The sequence below is a fragment of the Mus musculus genome, chromosome 18 (genome assembly GCF_000001635.26).
Source record: "Mus musculus strain C57BL/6J chromosome 18, GRCm38.p6 C57BL/6J".
Lineage (NCBI taxonomy): Eukaryota > Metazoa > Chordata > Mammalia > Rodentia > Muridae > Mus > Mus musculus.
In genome coordinates this window covers 84,345,142-84,360,657 of record NC_000084.6, presented here as the reverse complement: position 1 = coordinate 84,360,657, position 15,516 = coordinate 84,345,142, and the positions used below count along the sequence as shown (strand labels likewise).

Genomic DNA, 15,516 nt, shown 5'->3' with positions numbered 1-15,516 from the left:
ATTTTGTTTCTTTCACAGGACCTCTGCCTCTGCACAGAGGTCTGAAGGGAGATGGCCAATAGTGACCTGGGTCTGTATAGCCAGTGTCCTTTTACTCATTCAGTCAGGCATACTAGTCAGAAATCTTATTTTCTATGTAATTCCCAGTTGAACATTATATTCAAGGCTTATCTAGAACTTTGAAAGTCAACACTGAAAGACAACCAGGGTTACCATTGAAAAATATTCAAATACTCTATTTTTAAAGTTAATTTAAAAACAGTTATTTCTTATCGCTGCTGTTCCTTTTCCTCTTCTCTCTCTCTTCTTCCTCCAGCTTCTCTTCCCTTCCTTTTTCTTCTTCCTCCTCCTCCCCCTTCCTCTCCCATCATTCTTTTGCATACCCTTGCTGTCTGCAGGAAAGCATGGGTGTCTCACAGCTGCAGGGTTGTACATAGTGACATTATCATTACAGCAGAATCCCTTGCACTTCCTAACTTTTCATTACCGTCCTGTGGGACACGTTCACAGTGCAGAATGCCAGTGGGCGAGGGGGTCACTGATGCTACAGTTCTGTGGTCTTTCTGAGTTGCTTTGTTCAGGAAAGGAGTGATCGCACACTGCTCTGCAGAAGTTTACATGGTAACCCTACTTGCAAAGACTTCATCATGTTCACTTCATCTCTCAGTATGTCATTACATCATTATTAAATTATGCCATTAAATGGGACCTTTTAATCCAAAGAAACAGCTTGTGCTTTGGTAGTGTTTGAAGAACTTAGAAGTTGTTGAAATATTTATTTGCTCATTAGGGTATTTTTCTGGGAATCCAATAAACCTTTTGTTGTTTTATAGGTCTATATTTCCTTTATTCCTAAAGAAAAGTATTGCTTAGTAACTGAATTTTTGTATTTTTAATTTTGAAATGATTTTGACTGGATTAACATTTTAATATCACAGTTTTGAAGGATGGCAAGTATATAGCTTTTCATTACATTGGAAGAATTTATTTTAGTCCTCTTTAAATTCATAGGCAATTTATGTAAGTGTTCCTTTCTCTCTTTGGTAAATGTGAGTTTGTATGATTTAATAATGTGACTGAATTGTTCCAAGGTGTTATGTAGAGGACATAAAAATTACTTGATTGTTTTATTAAGTGTTCGATGTAAATTCTGAAACATTTGAAAGTACAGCACATACTTTGGAAGATGCTTATTGTAGTCTGTCTACCTCAGATTCTTTCTTTTGGAAAACAACAGAAGTTAGATGCACTTATGCACTGATGCATGGCCGCCTGCTTCTCTTACTACAGAAGAAAGCAGCACCAAACTAGAATGCCACACACGTTTCTGCACGGGAGCTTCATCTGTAAAACTCTATGCACTTGATGCAACCTTTTAAAGTTATCTGGCTTTTACTGACGTGTGTATATGTGTATCGTGTGTGAGCCTCATGGTTGCAGACATTAGACAGAGTCACCAGATTTGGAGTTGTAGTTATCGTGAGCCACCATGTAGATACTATTGAGATCTTTAAACTTATGTTGATAAGTATAGCCAAAGTTTATTCATTTTCATGGTATAATGATAGTCCACTGTTTGATTAATCCTAACCTCCCTTTAAGGCTATTGAAACCTCAGTAGCAGAATTTATTTTATATAACTTTATGTGTAAAATTATGCCTGACTACATTCTCTAGTATAAAATTAGGGTTAGAGAAACTCAGCATCAAATTAAGTACTGCTTAAACATTACAAGGTTATCATGAATACAACAGACTCAAAAATACCAGAGCTAATAACAGTGGTCCTTTTTTCTGTTTCATAATGTCAGGTAATAAAGCCAACTTTCCTAAACACTTATCTTCATTCAGAAATGAGAGTTGTATATGTTTTTGTTACTTTTCTAATAAGTAAAATCTACTAGCTTGGATATAACTTTAATAGCATTTAAAGTTATAATCTGAACAAAATGAATATAAATTTTCCATTCAGAATTGTGTCTCTTGTAATTTGGGAAGTTGTAGAAGTTATTCAAAGTTCAAATGTGATTATTGATACAACTTTTCTCCTGTTTAGCCATTAAAACCCAGGCAAATGTTCAAAACAATTTTAAGGTCAAAACATATACAAAGGTCGGCTAACTGACACAGCTTAGCCTGCTGTGATTTCCTTAACTTTGTACAAGAAGCTTAGTGTCCTCCCAGTTCCCAAGGATTTTCATTTTTGTTATATAGCTGATAATGAGACTAGTAAGGTTTTTTCTCTTCAGTTTAAGTATTGAAGTGTAGAAGTTGCTCTTGGTTCACTTAACACAAATCACTGGAGAAGAACCCGCTGCAAGTGGTCTTTGGGCACATGCCAACCCCTTTCCTCTGCTTGGTCTCTTGCTGTACTGGCAAGACCAGATATCTCTCTCCCTCTCCCTCTCCCTCTCCCTCTCCCTCTCCCTCTCCCTCTCCCTCTCCCTCTCCCTCTCCCTCTCCCTCTCCCTCTCCCTCTCCCTCTCCCTCTCCCTCTCCCTCTCCCTCTGTCTCTGTCTCTGTCTCTGTCTCTCCCCTCCCCTCCCTTCCCCTCCCTCCCCTCCCCTCCCCTCCCCTGTCTCTGCCAGGGAGATAAGGGATCAGCATTCTCTCTCTCTCTCTCTCTCTCTCTCTCTCTCTCTCTCTCTCTCTCTCTCTCTTTACCTCTCTCTCTCCTCCCCCCCCACAGCCCAGGCAGGGGTGGGGGGTGGGGGTGGGCTAAGGGAACAGCACACACAGCGGGAGGATTAGCATGTCTCCAGCTGTGCCCTGAACACTGGAACACACTTAGCAACTTCTCTAACATTTCTGAGTCTTTGTAAGTTTATACAGATGAGCTCCTAGTGGGCTTTCACTTCGCTGTTACCAACTTGTGCAAGGGCTTAATTCAGATTGTTTTAGCATCATGGGCTTCTCAGCCTAATAACTTGAGAGTGAAAACTGTATCTTCGCAGGGATTGCTAAAGGTAGACATATTGCAATCTATTTGAAATGACTTCTCTCAAAATGTCCAAGCTGCTCCTGCATTGTCTTATGTCTCCTGTGCTCACTTAATGCTTCCTTTCAGTCTGGAGCCTGATTGTGATTACCAGTTGCTCACTGTGTCCATCTACCTGTTTGCTGCATCTCTTCATGGGGAATTTGAAAGCAAGTTTCTTTTTGAATTGCGCTAAGCAAAACATTTCTCCTATATGAGTGCATAGGGGAACATTCATGACCTTAATCTTGCCTACTGTTAGTCACTGGGCTTTGACTAGTCTCTGGTTTCTATGGTGGAATTTGGAAGAAAGTGGGGTGTGTGTGTGTTCTATGTGTGCCTTCAGGGCTCTATCACACCCTTTCCCACTGGAGGAGTTTTCTCCTGTACTTCCTGTTGCTGACAGTCTCCCTGCTGTCTCTCCCTTTCCAGTAGTCACCTGTCTTCTAGTGTCTAAGTAAAACACCTGTACCTCTGGGAGCCTCCAATCTGCCTTGTCCCTTGCATGCTCTTTGTTTAACCTGTAATGACATTTTATACTTTTTTGGGCATTAAGTTTACTTTATGAATGGTTTCTCTCCCTTATAAGCAGATTTTCTTGATGTCCAAGTATTCCTCTTTTTGTGATTTCGCTATACATTCCAAAGCAGTGTTCATAGAATAGCAGCTAGTCAGGTTTTTCTAGGAGGCTCCCAGAATGCACTCTGTTGTCCTTCATAGGCAGGTTCTACTCCAAGTCTATCCTGGACATACTTCATGAGGTCCTCCTGAAGGTCTGTGAAGAGTGCAGGCCCTTCAGAGGCCTCAGTCCTCACTGGCATTAGATTGACTTATAACACGTCATCTTGGAGTACTTAAGACAGAATTCATATCATTTTGGGAGCCGCCCTGCTTGTAGGTTGGTCTCATCTATGTGTGTAGCCTATGCTGACATCCTGTGCACCCTCAGCTTGCCCAGTGGCTGAACAGACTTGTTTCCTTACAGAAGATTGTGAAACGCAGTTTATAGAAGGTCCAGTGGTAGCTTCACTTCATTTTTATAATCTGGCTTTTGTCCTTTCTGGACAGGCAGTGAGCTTTAGGCTAACATTTTTATTATGTATGAATAATAGACAGCACACATCGAGGTTGTGTAGATGTAATTTTGTTAAATGCACATCATGGTAGAATAAAACTGAGGGATTTATTTTGTCATTCATAAAGTTGTAATACAGTCTGGAGAAGCTATTTGTTAAAGATAGCATCTACTTAACCTCCTTATTTATTTCTTGTAGGAGAAGGTTAGTTCCACAGTAAATACATGGAGAAATAAGTAGATAGGGGAATTTATCTTGGAAATAAGATCCCTGTCATGGTTTTGAAATGCTAAATGCATGAAAACCCGTCAAAGAGATATACGGACATGATATTCTTTGCAGTGCATTTCAAGGTATTTAGTTATATCTGTCACTCTCCAGTATGAGGCAGCAGTGGCTCCATGGTGCAGTGATTTCTGCACCCGCCTGTGTCCATGGTGTAGACAGCGTCTCCTCGCATGGGCTACAGAGAAGTAAACTGGCAGTTTGCTGCTGTTAATGAAGTACTGCAGATATGCTACGCTATCGCCAACATACTTGGTACATTTACTATATTATGATGTAAGCATACATAGTAAAAAGAAAGCATTTTACAAAAGCTAATTTATGACTGGATTCCCAGAGTTTATAAAACTCAGTTGGTTTGTTAATATAATCTGCATTTAACACCAAATTAGCAAGTTATGCCTTTATCACTCAGGGTTCTTTTCCTGTCCTGAGAAACTGTAAGATTTGATGAAAATCCTGGAAGTGGCTTCATGTGACGGTACATGTCTGTAACCCCATGCTGACAATATAAACTTAAGTTCTTTGATTCCTCATTTTTCTTCATTATTTAAATAGAAACCAGGATTTAACATGACTTTTTTGTACAGGTTGTGCTAATTGTTTTTGAAATTAAGGTCATGCTGCCTTAGTCTCTATTTTCTGGTATAATGCTTACAACTTTTCAAATTGTGTAACTTTAATTTTAACTGTTTCTTTCAATGTTCTCTTATTTGTTCATTATCTTGAATTAATTTTTTGAACTCTAATGTTCAGAGATTGCTTAAAACTTGATAGTGTTAGAAAGAGGAAGTAAATTGTATTGATGACTCTAGAACCACAAAGCGAAGGCGGAAACGGTGTCTTGCGCATGCTCACGGTCCGAGGCTGTGCCTCTCGGGGACGTCTGAAATATTTTCCTAAAGAGATACTGACTGACTGACTTCCTATAGGACATGCTTGGGTTTCCTCTTTTTCTCGGTGTCATTTTAATGTTTAACTTTCACCTCCCCTCCAAGTTGTATGCACGCCTCCCCTGCATTGCTTTGGAGATTACAGGAGGTTGGGTGTGTTCAGGGTGCTTTGGCAGCAGACTTATTTTTGTCTGAGAAAACTTTTTCGTGTACCCATGTCAACAACACAGAGGGAAGCTTCCATCAGGAGCCATCTGGGGTCTGTCTCCCTTTTATCTCCATGGAGCACAGTGATTCAGGGCTGTGGGCGCTCTCTCTCAGGAGTAGCTTTTCAGCAGCCCAGCCATCCTCCTGGCGGACAGCAGAGCCTGTCTGAGTGCTTGAGTATGGATAGCATTTCATTTAGCCTTTGCTCTGACAGCCCATGCCCTGGATAAGTGGTGTAGGCCTGTACAGGTGAAATCTATTCTCACTTTTGCCTCAGGGGTGACTGGACTGTAACAGAATTTTTCAAACCCGTTGGGCCCAACCGCAAAGCAGAGAATAAATGGCTGAAGTGCCAGGTCTCGACAGAAAAATCAATGCCTGGTTATACAGACATGACAGACCCAGCCTGCAGTTCCCTTTGCAGAGGCTGTGTGCGCCACACTTCAGGGCTACCACACACTCTACCCGCAGCCATAGGTGTGAGTGCACAGTCCAAATTTATGTTGTTTTTTTCTTTCCTTCATGCAGGAAATTTACATGCCACTTATGTGATAGAAGTTTCACGGAGAAATGGGCCTTGAACAACCACATGAAACTGCACACGGGAGAAAAGCCTTTTAAGTGCACCTGGCCCACGTGCCACTACTCATTCCTCACAGCATCAGCGATGAAAGACCACTACAGGACGCACACAGGTGTGTCACAGCCCTTGTAACTCAGAGACCAGGCCATGGCAGCCCCAGGGGCTTCGGGAGTGTGTGCATTGGTTTTCTTGGTAGAAACCAGTATTTAACATGACTTTTTTTGTAGAGGTTGTGCTAATTGTATTTCAAATTGGTCATGATAATTGTGTATGAAAATATTTTTCATTTCTTCATTTGCAACATTGGTCACTTCAGTATGATTATGTATGTGTGCATGTGTTTAAGCAGTATAGGTTCAAATTTGACAGCTCATTTCCAGAGTTTGTGTTCTAACTTAGCTTCTTAGATGAACCCTTGTCACATGGGCCTATTACACTTTTAAAGAGAACTTGTCTTCTATTTCATTGTAGATATTACCTAAGTACCATAACATTGAAACATACTGAATCTTAGTTTTATGTGCCATTTTCTACATGTAAGCAGTTTTATATCTCTTCTCAATACAAACAGTGTCACAGCCTAGAGTTCCTAAAATGTAGAGGCTAATCTGAATTGAGTTGCCAAATGCTTTTCATAAAATCGTTTTTTAAAAGCTTCCAGTAACATACAATTTACATGAACACATTAGCCATGACCATGTGTGATCTAACTTAGCAGTCCTGAGAGTCTCTCTGGGGAGTGTGGTTCTAAGCCGACTCAGTTGGGGCTTTTCTCAGTGCATGAGCCCTCATGCCCTGTGGCCTTGTCCTCTGTGTGCCACATGCCCTTCATGGTTGCAGCACAGTGGGCCGCATACTTCACTGTGGGCTTGTGTTTAAATACTCAACCTGTATCCCTGTCTGGGACTCGCAGCTATTAATATTTTTGTGGTCTTCTCTTCTCTATGCACTGCCCAGAATATATTCCCTGTAGGAAAAAATAATAAATTTTAATCAACATTCAGAAATGTTCTTCTGATTGTTGTGAATCCTGTATTATTGTTAGAAATTGTAGGTTGAAAGTTCTCCTGAAGCAGTTGTGGGAAGCCCAGACCTCCTTAGCTTCCTTGACAAGGGTGTTGACGATTTAAGGTCTCCAGCCTGCCCTGAGAGATCACTTATATCGAACAGCAGATGAAAAGCCAGTGCAGATGTAATTTATCGTCGGCGTTTCCTTCTAAAGAATAATTGTGGAGACTTGGCCAGATCAATAATATGGATTTTTGTTGTTAGGTCTTGTAGTCTGCACCATAATGAGAGAGAGGGGACAGTGGCTGTTTTCTAATAGAAAATAAAGGATTGGTTTCCATGTCTTTCTACGTTTGAATGCAAAATGGTACACTTGAAACTAATTCAAGTTGCTATTAAAAGAAGTCTTCTATTAAATCTCTGTTGTCATTTAAATATGACATGCTAAAAGAATACCTTCTTGGTTGGAGTAAAATGTTGCATTGAGTTTTATTTCTGAAAATTTTTTCTTCAAAAAAAAAAAAAAACAAACCTCTTGGCTTGTTATTCAACAGTTCCACCCCCCCCTCCACTTCAAAAAAAAAAAGTAAAAATTGAATTTGAAAACAAATCAAGCCACCAAGGTAAATATGACATACAATACATCTGAGACTCACACCCCATATAAAATCCTACACATCAAAAATCAAGGTCATTGATGTACCTACAGTTAAATAACCCGGAAAATGAATAATTTCCCTTTTCATGTTTATACACTATAAAGTAGAAAGTGCATAGACCTTAACATGTACAGCATGTACACGTGTACAAAATGTTAAATTCTGACATTTCCCCCTGTGTTTATTAACACGCTTATTTTGCATGGAAGAAATAGGTCACAAAGATTTCATAAATGGAATCTATTCCTCTGCCTACACTGTGGGATGCTCTCTCCCCATTACCCATCGCTACTCCCCTCACACATGCGTGTGCACATGTGCACAGGCACACACATTTCTACCCTGTAGTCCTTCTGTTCCTGCACATGTGTAAGAGCAGCTGTTCTCTGTCAGTGCACACACAACTGTCTGCAGAACTGGTAATGAGTACATTGTAGAGAACAGTTTTGCCTCCACACTAAAAAAATAAAAATAAAAAAATGCTAATATTTAGGAACAAATTGGTGGGTTTTTTTGTATAAAACTATTTCAGTGATATTTAGTTGATAATACAGATAGTTAAAAAGATTTGTGTTTTAAATTGATTAAATAATCACATGAGTGATTATAATTAAACTTTATTCTTCACAGCCCATCTACTCTATTTTTCCTATTGGAAACAATGATATCCAGGATTTAAGTATGGCCCCTGAAGCAGGAAAGTGAGGTAGCAAAGGCATTACCTGTTAACTGTCTTTTGAATGATAGTGACGCCTTAGCGCATTTGGGAGTGAGATTAGAAGTATTTTGGCTAAGGGCTTCTTCATGTTCTTCTTTAAGAAAACTAGAAGTACACTTACTTGAAGGGTGGGTCTTTTGATTGCCATGGTTATGTCTCTGTCTTTGTTTTGTTATTACAACCTTGAAAATAAAATCCTTGTGTGCAAATGCATTGTGAAATGTCCAACTTGGGAAAAGCTTGCCTATTTTGAGAACTTGTCACTTTAAAGCCTCAGTGACGATAGAGATGGCTACAAATGATGTACTTTATTTCTGGAAAAGTCTAATTATTTCCCCTGAATTTTTCCAAGGTGAGAATTTTTATTCTGTTTTCTGTTTTCTCTTTCATTGTGAGTCTTATAGGATAAATTGTCCAGCTAGCAAGCACTTGCTGGCTAAATATCCCATAGTGCAATTATATATAGCATGTAGAGACCATAAGTCAGGAAGTTAGCATATGTAAAATGCTAAGAAAACATCCATTTGCACACTTAGCAAGCCTATATCGGCCAAACATGCCTTTGATTCTGAAGAAGTTTGCAGGCTGAAGCTATCACTGAAGACGAGGGATATGAATTTTTACACGTGTTTTTTAGCAATCCCTGGCTTCCTTTTTTATGCTATAAAATTTGAAAACTACAAACAGCATTGACTTGCTCCTGGTGCTGAGTAATGCGGGCTTCATTTCCTTCAGATCCTCGGTCTGTTCAAAGAGGCCATTTAATTCATATTATTAAGTGTAAGGTGATTGAAGAAGACCCTGATAGAATCAGGTAAAACCAATTCAGTGTTCTTAGGTTGTTAAAATTTCAATGTATTTTATTTAAGCAGAATTATATATACTGTATATTAACTATTCCAAGCAATCTTTACTCAGCTCAGAAAGGCCAGATGTATGGGAATTGTAAAAAATCAGGATATGCATAAAGCTGTTCACGTGCATAAAACAGCCCCATCTGGAAGACATCTACCAGAAATGAAGTTGTACAAAACCATTCCATTGATAATAAAGCTAATTTTTATGGGTCTGACAAGTATGTAATTATGTTCAGTGGTGCTTTTCAGATTTTATCACAGTCAATAAACCGCAGTGGTAATTTCATTCCCATTTGACATATTTACATGGAAACATTTGATTGGAGGAATTAGTAACCCTGAAAGCCTTGATAGATATGTTTTAATGATCTGTGACCTCCACAGTCCCTCATCTGTTTATTGTTGCAACAGGCGAGAAGTCGTTTCTCTGTGACCTCTGTGGCTTCGCCGGTGGGACCCGGCATGCCCTCACCAAGCACCGTCGGCAGCATACAGGTCAGTACCGAGTCTGCTCCTGCTTTCTCTCTGCAGGGCTGAGGCAGGGTGTTAAATACCAAGCACAGTTGCCTCATGGTTTGCTTCCTCTTTATTCTAGGCCTTTGCAAATGAGGTTTTTCTATCAGTCCTCACACATCTCACAAACACAGCATTCATAGAATGTAGATTCTCTACTGTTACATGCTTAAAAAGTAGTCACCAGTATAAGGCTCCAGATATTCCCATGAGCTTTATCCTAAGTGGGTAAAAAAGCAAGCTCCCATGTCCAGATATTTGAGGCTGTTTTCTACTGCAAAGCCCTGTCTTAGCCTCCTGCCTGGGTCCTGAAGAGCTTCTGTTGGGCCTTCTTCGTTTTCTGCTGTGTCATACCACCCTCCCATTGCCTACTTGCCTGTATACCTCTGTCTCTCTACCTGCCTGTGTTGTGTGTCTATGCATTGGTCTCAGTCCACATGACTCCATGTGCAGTAGGTACTCTGCAGTCATTCTTGTTGTTAAGAGAGAGTAACAGCAAAGACACAGCATGAGAGGTAAGGGAGGACATGGATGAAAACCTGTCCCATGAGAGTCATTTTTGTGATTTAGGAGAGACAGTGGTCTCACAGATAGTTATTCTGATAATTCTAGATAATGTGTGTCCAGGATAGCATCGTCTCAGGGCAGTTTTCTTTTGTAATTCTCAGTAGAACCACATTTTCCTGTCATCAAGACTTTACTAATGGAACAGTCAAGGCCCATGTGGTAAGGGAGTGGCCCCTGGTAAAATTCCATCCGTATCCAGTGGACAGCCTCATCCCATCCATGCACACATGAGCAGCTCTAATGGGACTTTGTGGGTTATAAAAACAATACATAAAGTTGGAGGAGAACATGTTGAGGAGATGTGTGGGAATTAGTGGAGAGGTAGAGAGTATATATGGTCCTACTTCATGCACTGCATATATGGAATTCTTGAGCATAAGGAAGAAAATTTCAATATAGTACATATAGAGCATTGAGATTCTTGAAATATCACGTTACACAGATATAGCCAGCCTCCCTTCTCTGATGATATTTGCTGAATCAATGAAAATGAATTGACGTCATTGCTTTTAACTCTTGAGTGTACTGGGATGAAATTTCCATAAGGATAAAAGCCATTGAGATGGAAGTAAATGTTCAAAATATAACTTTAAAAAACCTAAGCTGTATTTGCATGCAGTGCATAACTTTTGTGTATTGATTTAGTAGAAGGTAGGCTGTGTGGATGCCGGCGTCCTCGTATGGCAAACAGAGAAAGAAAGGTTGAAACTGTGCAGAAGCCATGCGGTTGTGGGTGTTTAATTCATGTCTCCAGCTTACTGATGACTCAGGGTTTTATGGTCTACATGGCACTTTTGCTCTCCCGTTCCCAGTCCATGTTGCTCCAGGGGACAGCCGACCCCCTGTGCCATTCCTCCAGCTGCTGTGTTCCCCTTTGCCCCACAGTGGAGGCAGTAACACTGTGATCCAGACGGTCCAGGTGATGGATCGATCAGGAAGCCTGCATCGAGCCAGCACAACTTTATATTTTATGTCAGGTCCAGAGGCTCCTTATTACTTTGCTATTAACTTTATACCATATAGGACAATGTCTCACAGACAGAGGTATCTGTCTTTCTGGCATTTATCTGCCTCTGTGGCACAAATCAAACATGATTCTTTAATACCAAAGTCCGTTCTTAAAAGACTTGGCCTCCACAAACAGCTCAGTGCAACTCAGTCTAGGCACTTAGCTTTTATGTTGGACTTAAAATGTTTAAGCAACGCATGTTTCCCCCTCCCCTTCCCATCCTGATGCTAGACTTGATGGTACATTTTAAATCTATATTTTTTTGATGTGTCTGTCTTTGGCATGGTTTACCCTTTGACCACAGTGTCTAGGCAAATTACAGGCGGCTCAGAAAGGGATAGGTATCCAAAGTGTTCCACATGGCGTAAATAATTCCCGACTGCAGTGTAGGCTGTCTGGGGTCTGACATGAAACATCTTCCCTTTGGAGATTTCCTTTTATCAGAGTCCCTCGATTCAAGGGCACAGACAGCAATCCTCACGTGCGGTTGGAGAGACCTGGCCAGTGTAATAACCACCAGTCCACCCTAAGGAATGTGAAGTGTGATTTCCAGGAGATGTGGTTGGCCAGTCTGACAGATGGTTGACACACAAAAAGACAGGGTACTATGGAAGCAAGCTGTCCTAGTGTCTCTGTTTTTCTTCCTTTTCTGTCTGTTAGGCCTAAGATGTGAAGTGTTTCTTACTGGATATTTTGTGCAAGATTAATGTTTGTAAAGGACAGTATTTATGAAAAGAGAAACAGCTTAGTAGTTTATTCAAGGGAAAACTTGGAAGTATGTTACAGCAGAGAACTAGTAACTATGGTTACCACAGAGCTTCTTGTTCTGCGGCCCCCCCCCCCCCCCGCTCTTGGCCTTCAGTTCTGTTGCTTAGAGAGGTCTTGGGTGTATGGGCTCCAGTGCATTTTGACTCCAACACCCAACTAGCTAGGATTTTGGGGGTCACAGCAGTGTTGTCTGGGGCTTTTAAATGGTGGGTGCCCAAGTCCCTGTTGATTTATACATAATGGCACCAAAGAATTTGCTATATTAACTGGAGGTAAAATCTGGCTTTGGATGATAGACAAGTCAGAAGTGGTATCCCCATCTGTACTCTAACCATACCTCTTCAGTAAAGGCCCACCCGTGGACTAAGAACCCTTGAGAGAAGGAAGAATTGGTCTCCCTCAGGGATGAGCTCCTGAGTATTCAGTAACAGGTAGCCCAACCTTGAAGTCATATTCATAAAAGCAACAGGAAATGGAGTCTCATCTCTTCTCTCTCTCTCTCTCTCTCTCTCTCTCTCTCTCTCTCTCTCATACATGTGTGTGTGTACACGTGTGTGCACATGCTGCACACACACTTGCAACACAATAGTTAAAGAGAGGCGAGCTGGGGACATGGGAGTGGATGCGGGACAGAGAGGGGCAAAATGATGTCATTAACTTTTAGTTTTTAAAAATTGGGAAGAGACTTTTCTGTAGCAAGTATATGCATCTCATTGTAGAGTACTTTTTATTTCAAACACTATCAGATATTTTGAAATTCATGTTTTAAACGTGGAGGATTTCCTTTGAGTATTTACTGTTTGGGTGTTTGCATTAACTTTTGCTATGTAGTTACCCCAATAATCAAAAAGGTATGTCCCTGTATTGTCTTTTTCCTGAGGAAATTACTCATTCTTTAAAAATTCCAAAATTATGTATTTAGGGTAAACTGTTGAATATGTGTAACAGATTAACAAAATGTATGCGTTCCAAATTAACTCTCAGGATAGATATTGGATTAAAGTGTGGTCTATAGAAAGGCGTGTGCCTATCAATATCACAGATGTGCTTGGCTGTCTTTTCTTCTTAGTATTCCTATGTATAATATTTTATATAAGATTTTGTTGTATCATATGTTTGCCTGACAGCTTTTATATAACTCAAAGCATCTTGATATTATACAAGTTAATATGTGGTACAGTTGAGGCAAATATCAAATGAAAATCTCCAGTTTACCACAATAGAATGCAAACTTATGAATAGCATTTTATAAATGTGTAAATTTTAACTTTAAATTGTCACAAGAAACTTCATGAAAGACTAAATGAAGGGACCTACATTAATCACATGTTAAGCTTCCAAACCAAGAAAATTAACTTTGAAGACCTTAGATCTTGAATGTGTACACTGACCTAGACAGTGGTTCTGTGATGCCCCCTCTCAGTACTTCCATGCTCCCGCCACATCTGTGACAAAAAGGTAGCTTGAAGGTGTCTACCACAGCCCCTGCAGAGAAGAGAACAGGTGGCTAGCTGCAGAAGCTAGCTGCAGAAGCTAGCTGCAGGTGCAGAAGCAGGCGGGCGAGGAGGTAACAGCAACTTGCCTGTACATTCTCACAGAGTCCAGAATAACTTAGATTCGTTATGTGGAAGGGAACGCCTACTAGACCTCTGACATGGATACTGTTAGTATTTGATTGGCATATTTTGCATAAATAAATCATCAGAAGAAATGGAGTCTATTCTGATTGGGCGACATGTCAGTTATTCTTTAAACAAAGCATCATTCTCAGGAAGAAGTCTAGAGAAGATGCACAGAATCTTCCGTAGGAAGACTAGAGGTGCTGCTGGTCATGGTTCGATGAGACCTGGAGTGAGATGCCATGAGCACCACTCAGCACACCTGATTCTGTGGAGACCTAGACGCTCTGCAGACTCCTTTTGTAAATCAATAAAAGCAACTGGAAATTCTTGTAAAAATGCAAAGTCTGAAATCATCAGAAAAGGCTGAGAAGGAAGAGTCCCTGGCTCAGGCTGGACCTGCTCAGGTCAGCTCAATCGCCTTTACGTCACAGTGGACACGTGTCTGCACAGAATTAAGACGGGTGCCTGTGCCACCAGTTGATTTTTTTTAATGAGATGAAAATAGTTTAAGCCATTCAGCATGTAATTTTGGATTAATTAAACATCTTATATTCAGTAAAACCAACTTTAATGTTTACTTCATGCTGTGTATAAAATAAACTCAGAATTACACAATGTAAAGCATCGATAAACTTTGTGAGTTTGGATAATCAAAAAAATTTTTTTACTATGTTAATAGCATTTTTCTAAAAGAACAAATGCACAAAATTACAAATTAATAAGTTTTAAACCTTATACAAAATAATCGCTAATGCTACTGAGAATGAAGACAGGCAGACTAGATGAAAGTGTTGAGACTGCAGATCTCATCAAGGATTTGTATCTGCAGCGTAGGAGCACTCTCAGAGCTCTTCTGAGGAGGCCCGCTAGTAAAGGATACTCCAGCATGGAGTGTAAAGGGATGAGCAGTAAGCACAAGGACGACGTGCATTGGGAGATGCAGGCTCAGAGCACTGACCACAACAGATGGTGGTGGGAGCTCCTGTATGCAGCTAGTGAAATGTGATATGGACGACTACAGGAAGTACTTTGCTACCCACCCCGGGATAGATACCTACTACTACACCACTTCTGGGAATTTATTCAGGACAAAAGGAAAATATTTGTCCATTCAATGCTTACCTGTTGTTGATTGTTTATTCCAAATTCACCTGTTCTGGTAGTGACCCCCACCACCACTAAACAAGCAAACAAACAAACAACCCAGATGTCTTTCTGTTAGAGCAGTGATTCTCAACCTTCCTAATGCCTTTAATAGAGCTCTTTGTGTTATAGTGACCCCCCAACCATAAAATTATTTTGTTGCTACTTCATAACTGTAATTTTGCTGCTGTTATGAATCATAATTTAAATATCTGATACACAGAATATGTGATATATGACCCCTGTGAGTCATTTAACCCACAAAGGGGTCGGGACCCACAGATTGAGAACCACCAATTGTGGTAATTTTCATCCTAGCAATATCACTGAATCGAAAAAAAACACCTCTGTTTTGTAGAAGATGTGCCCCTCAAAATGCACATCTGTACATGTATGTGTCTGTGTGTGTGTGTGTGTGTGTATGTGTGTGTGTGTGTGTGTGAGTGTTGTGTGTTAGTGTTATATGTCAGTCATTAAAATTAAACTTTTGTCACCTAAATTGATTCACCAAACTTTTAGAAGCGGAGAGCAAAGAGTGACTTTAGTCTTTGGGTGATGTCTTCACTAGGGTGTTAAAGACAGAAGCCTTATAGAAAAACAAGTCCTTTTAAACTAACCATTCTTTTATTCT

General features: G+C 40.2%; 1 protein-coding gene across 4 annotated transcripts in view; it reads left to right on the top strand.

Moving 5' to 3' along the window:
* Positions 1-15,516, top strand: part of Zfp407 (zinc finger protein 407) — a 381,839-nt gene that overhangs the window by 228,882 nt on the left and 137,441 nt on the right. For 2 of the 4 annotated variants that reach the window (NM_001033341.2, XM_011247079.2), the window contains exons 5-6: positions 5,967-6,133; positions 9,675-9,758. In NM_001033341.2, coding sequence (NP_001028513.2) covers positions 5,967-6,133; positions 9,675-9,758 — 251 coding nt within the window. Of the gene's footprint in view, positions 1-5,966; positions 6,134-9,674; positions 9,759-15,516 lie in introns of those variants that run through there. The other 2 variants (XR_877587.2, XR_877586.2) reach the window with 1 other exon arrangement.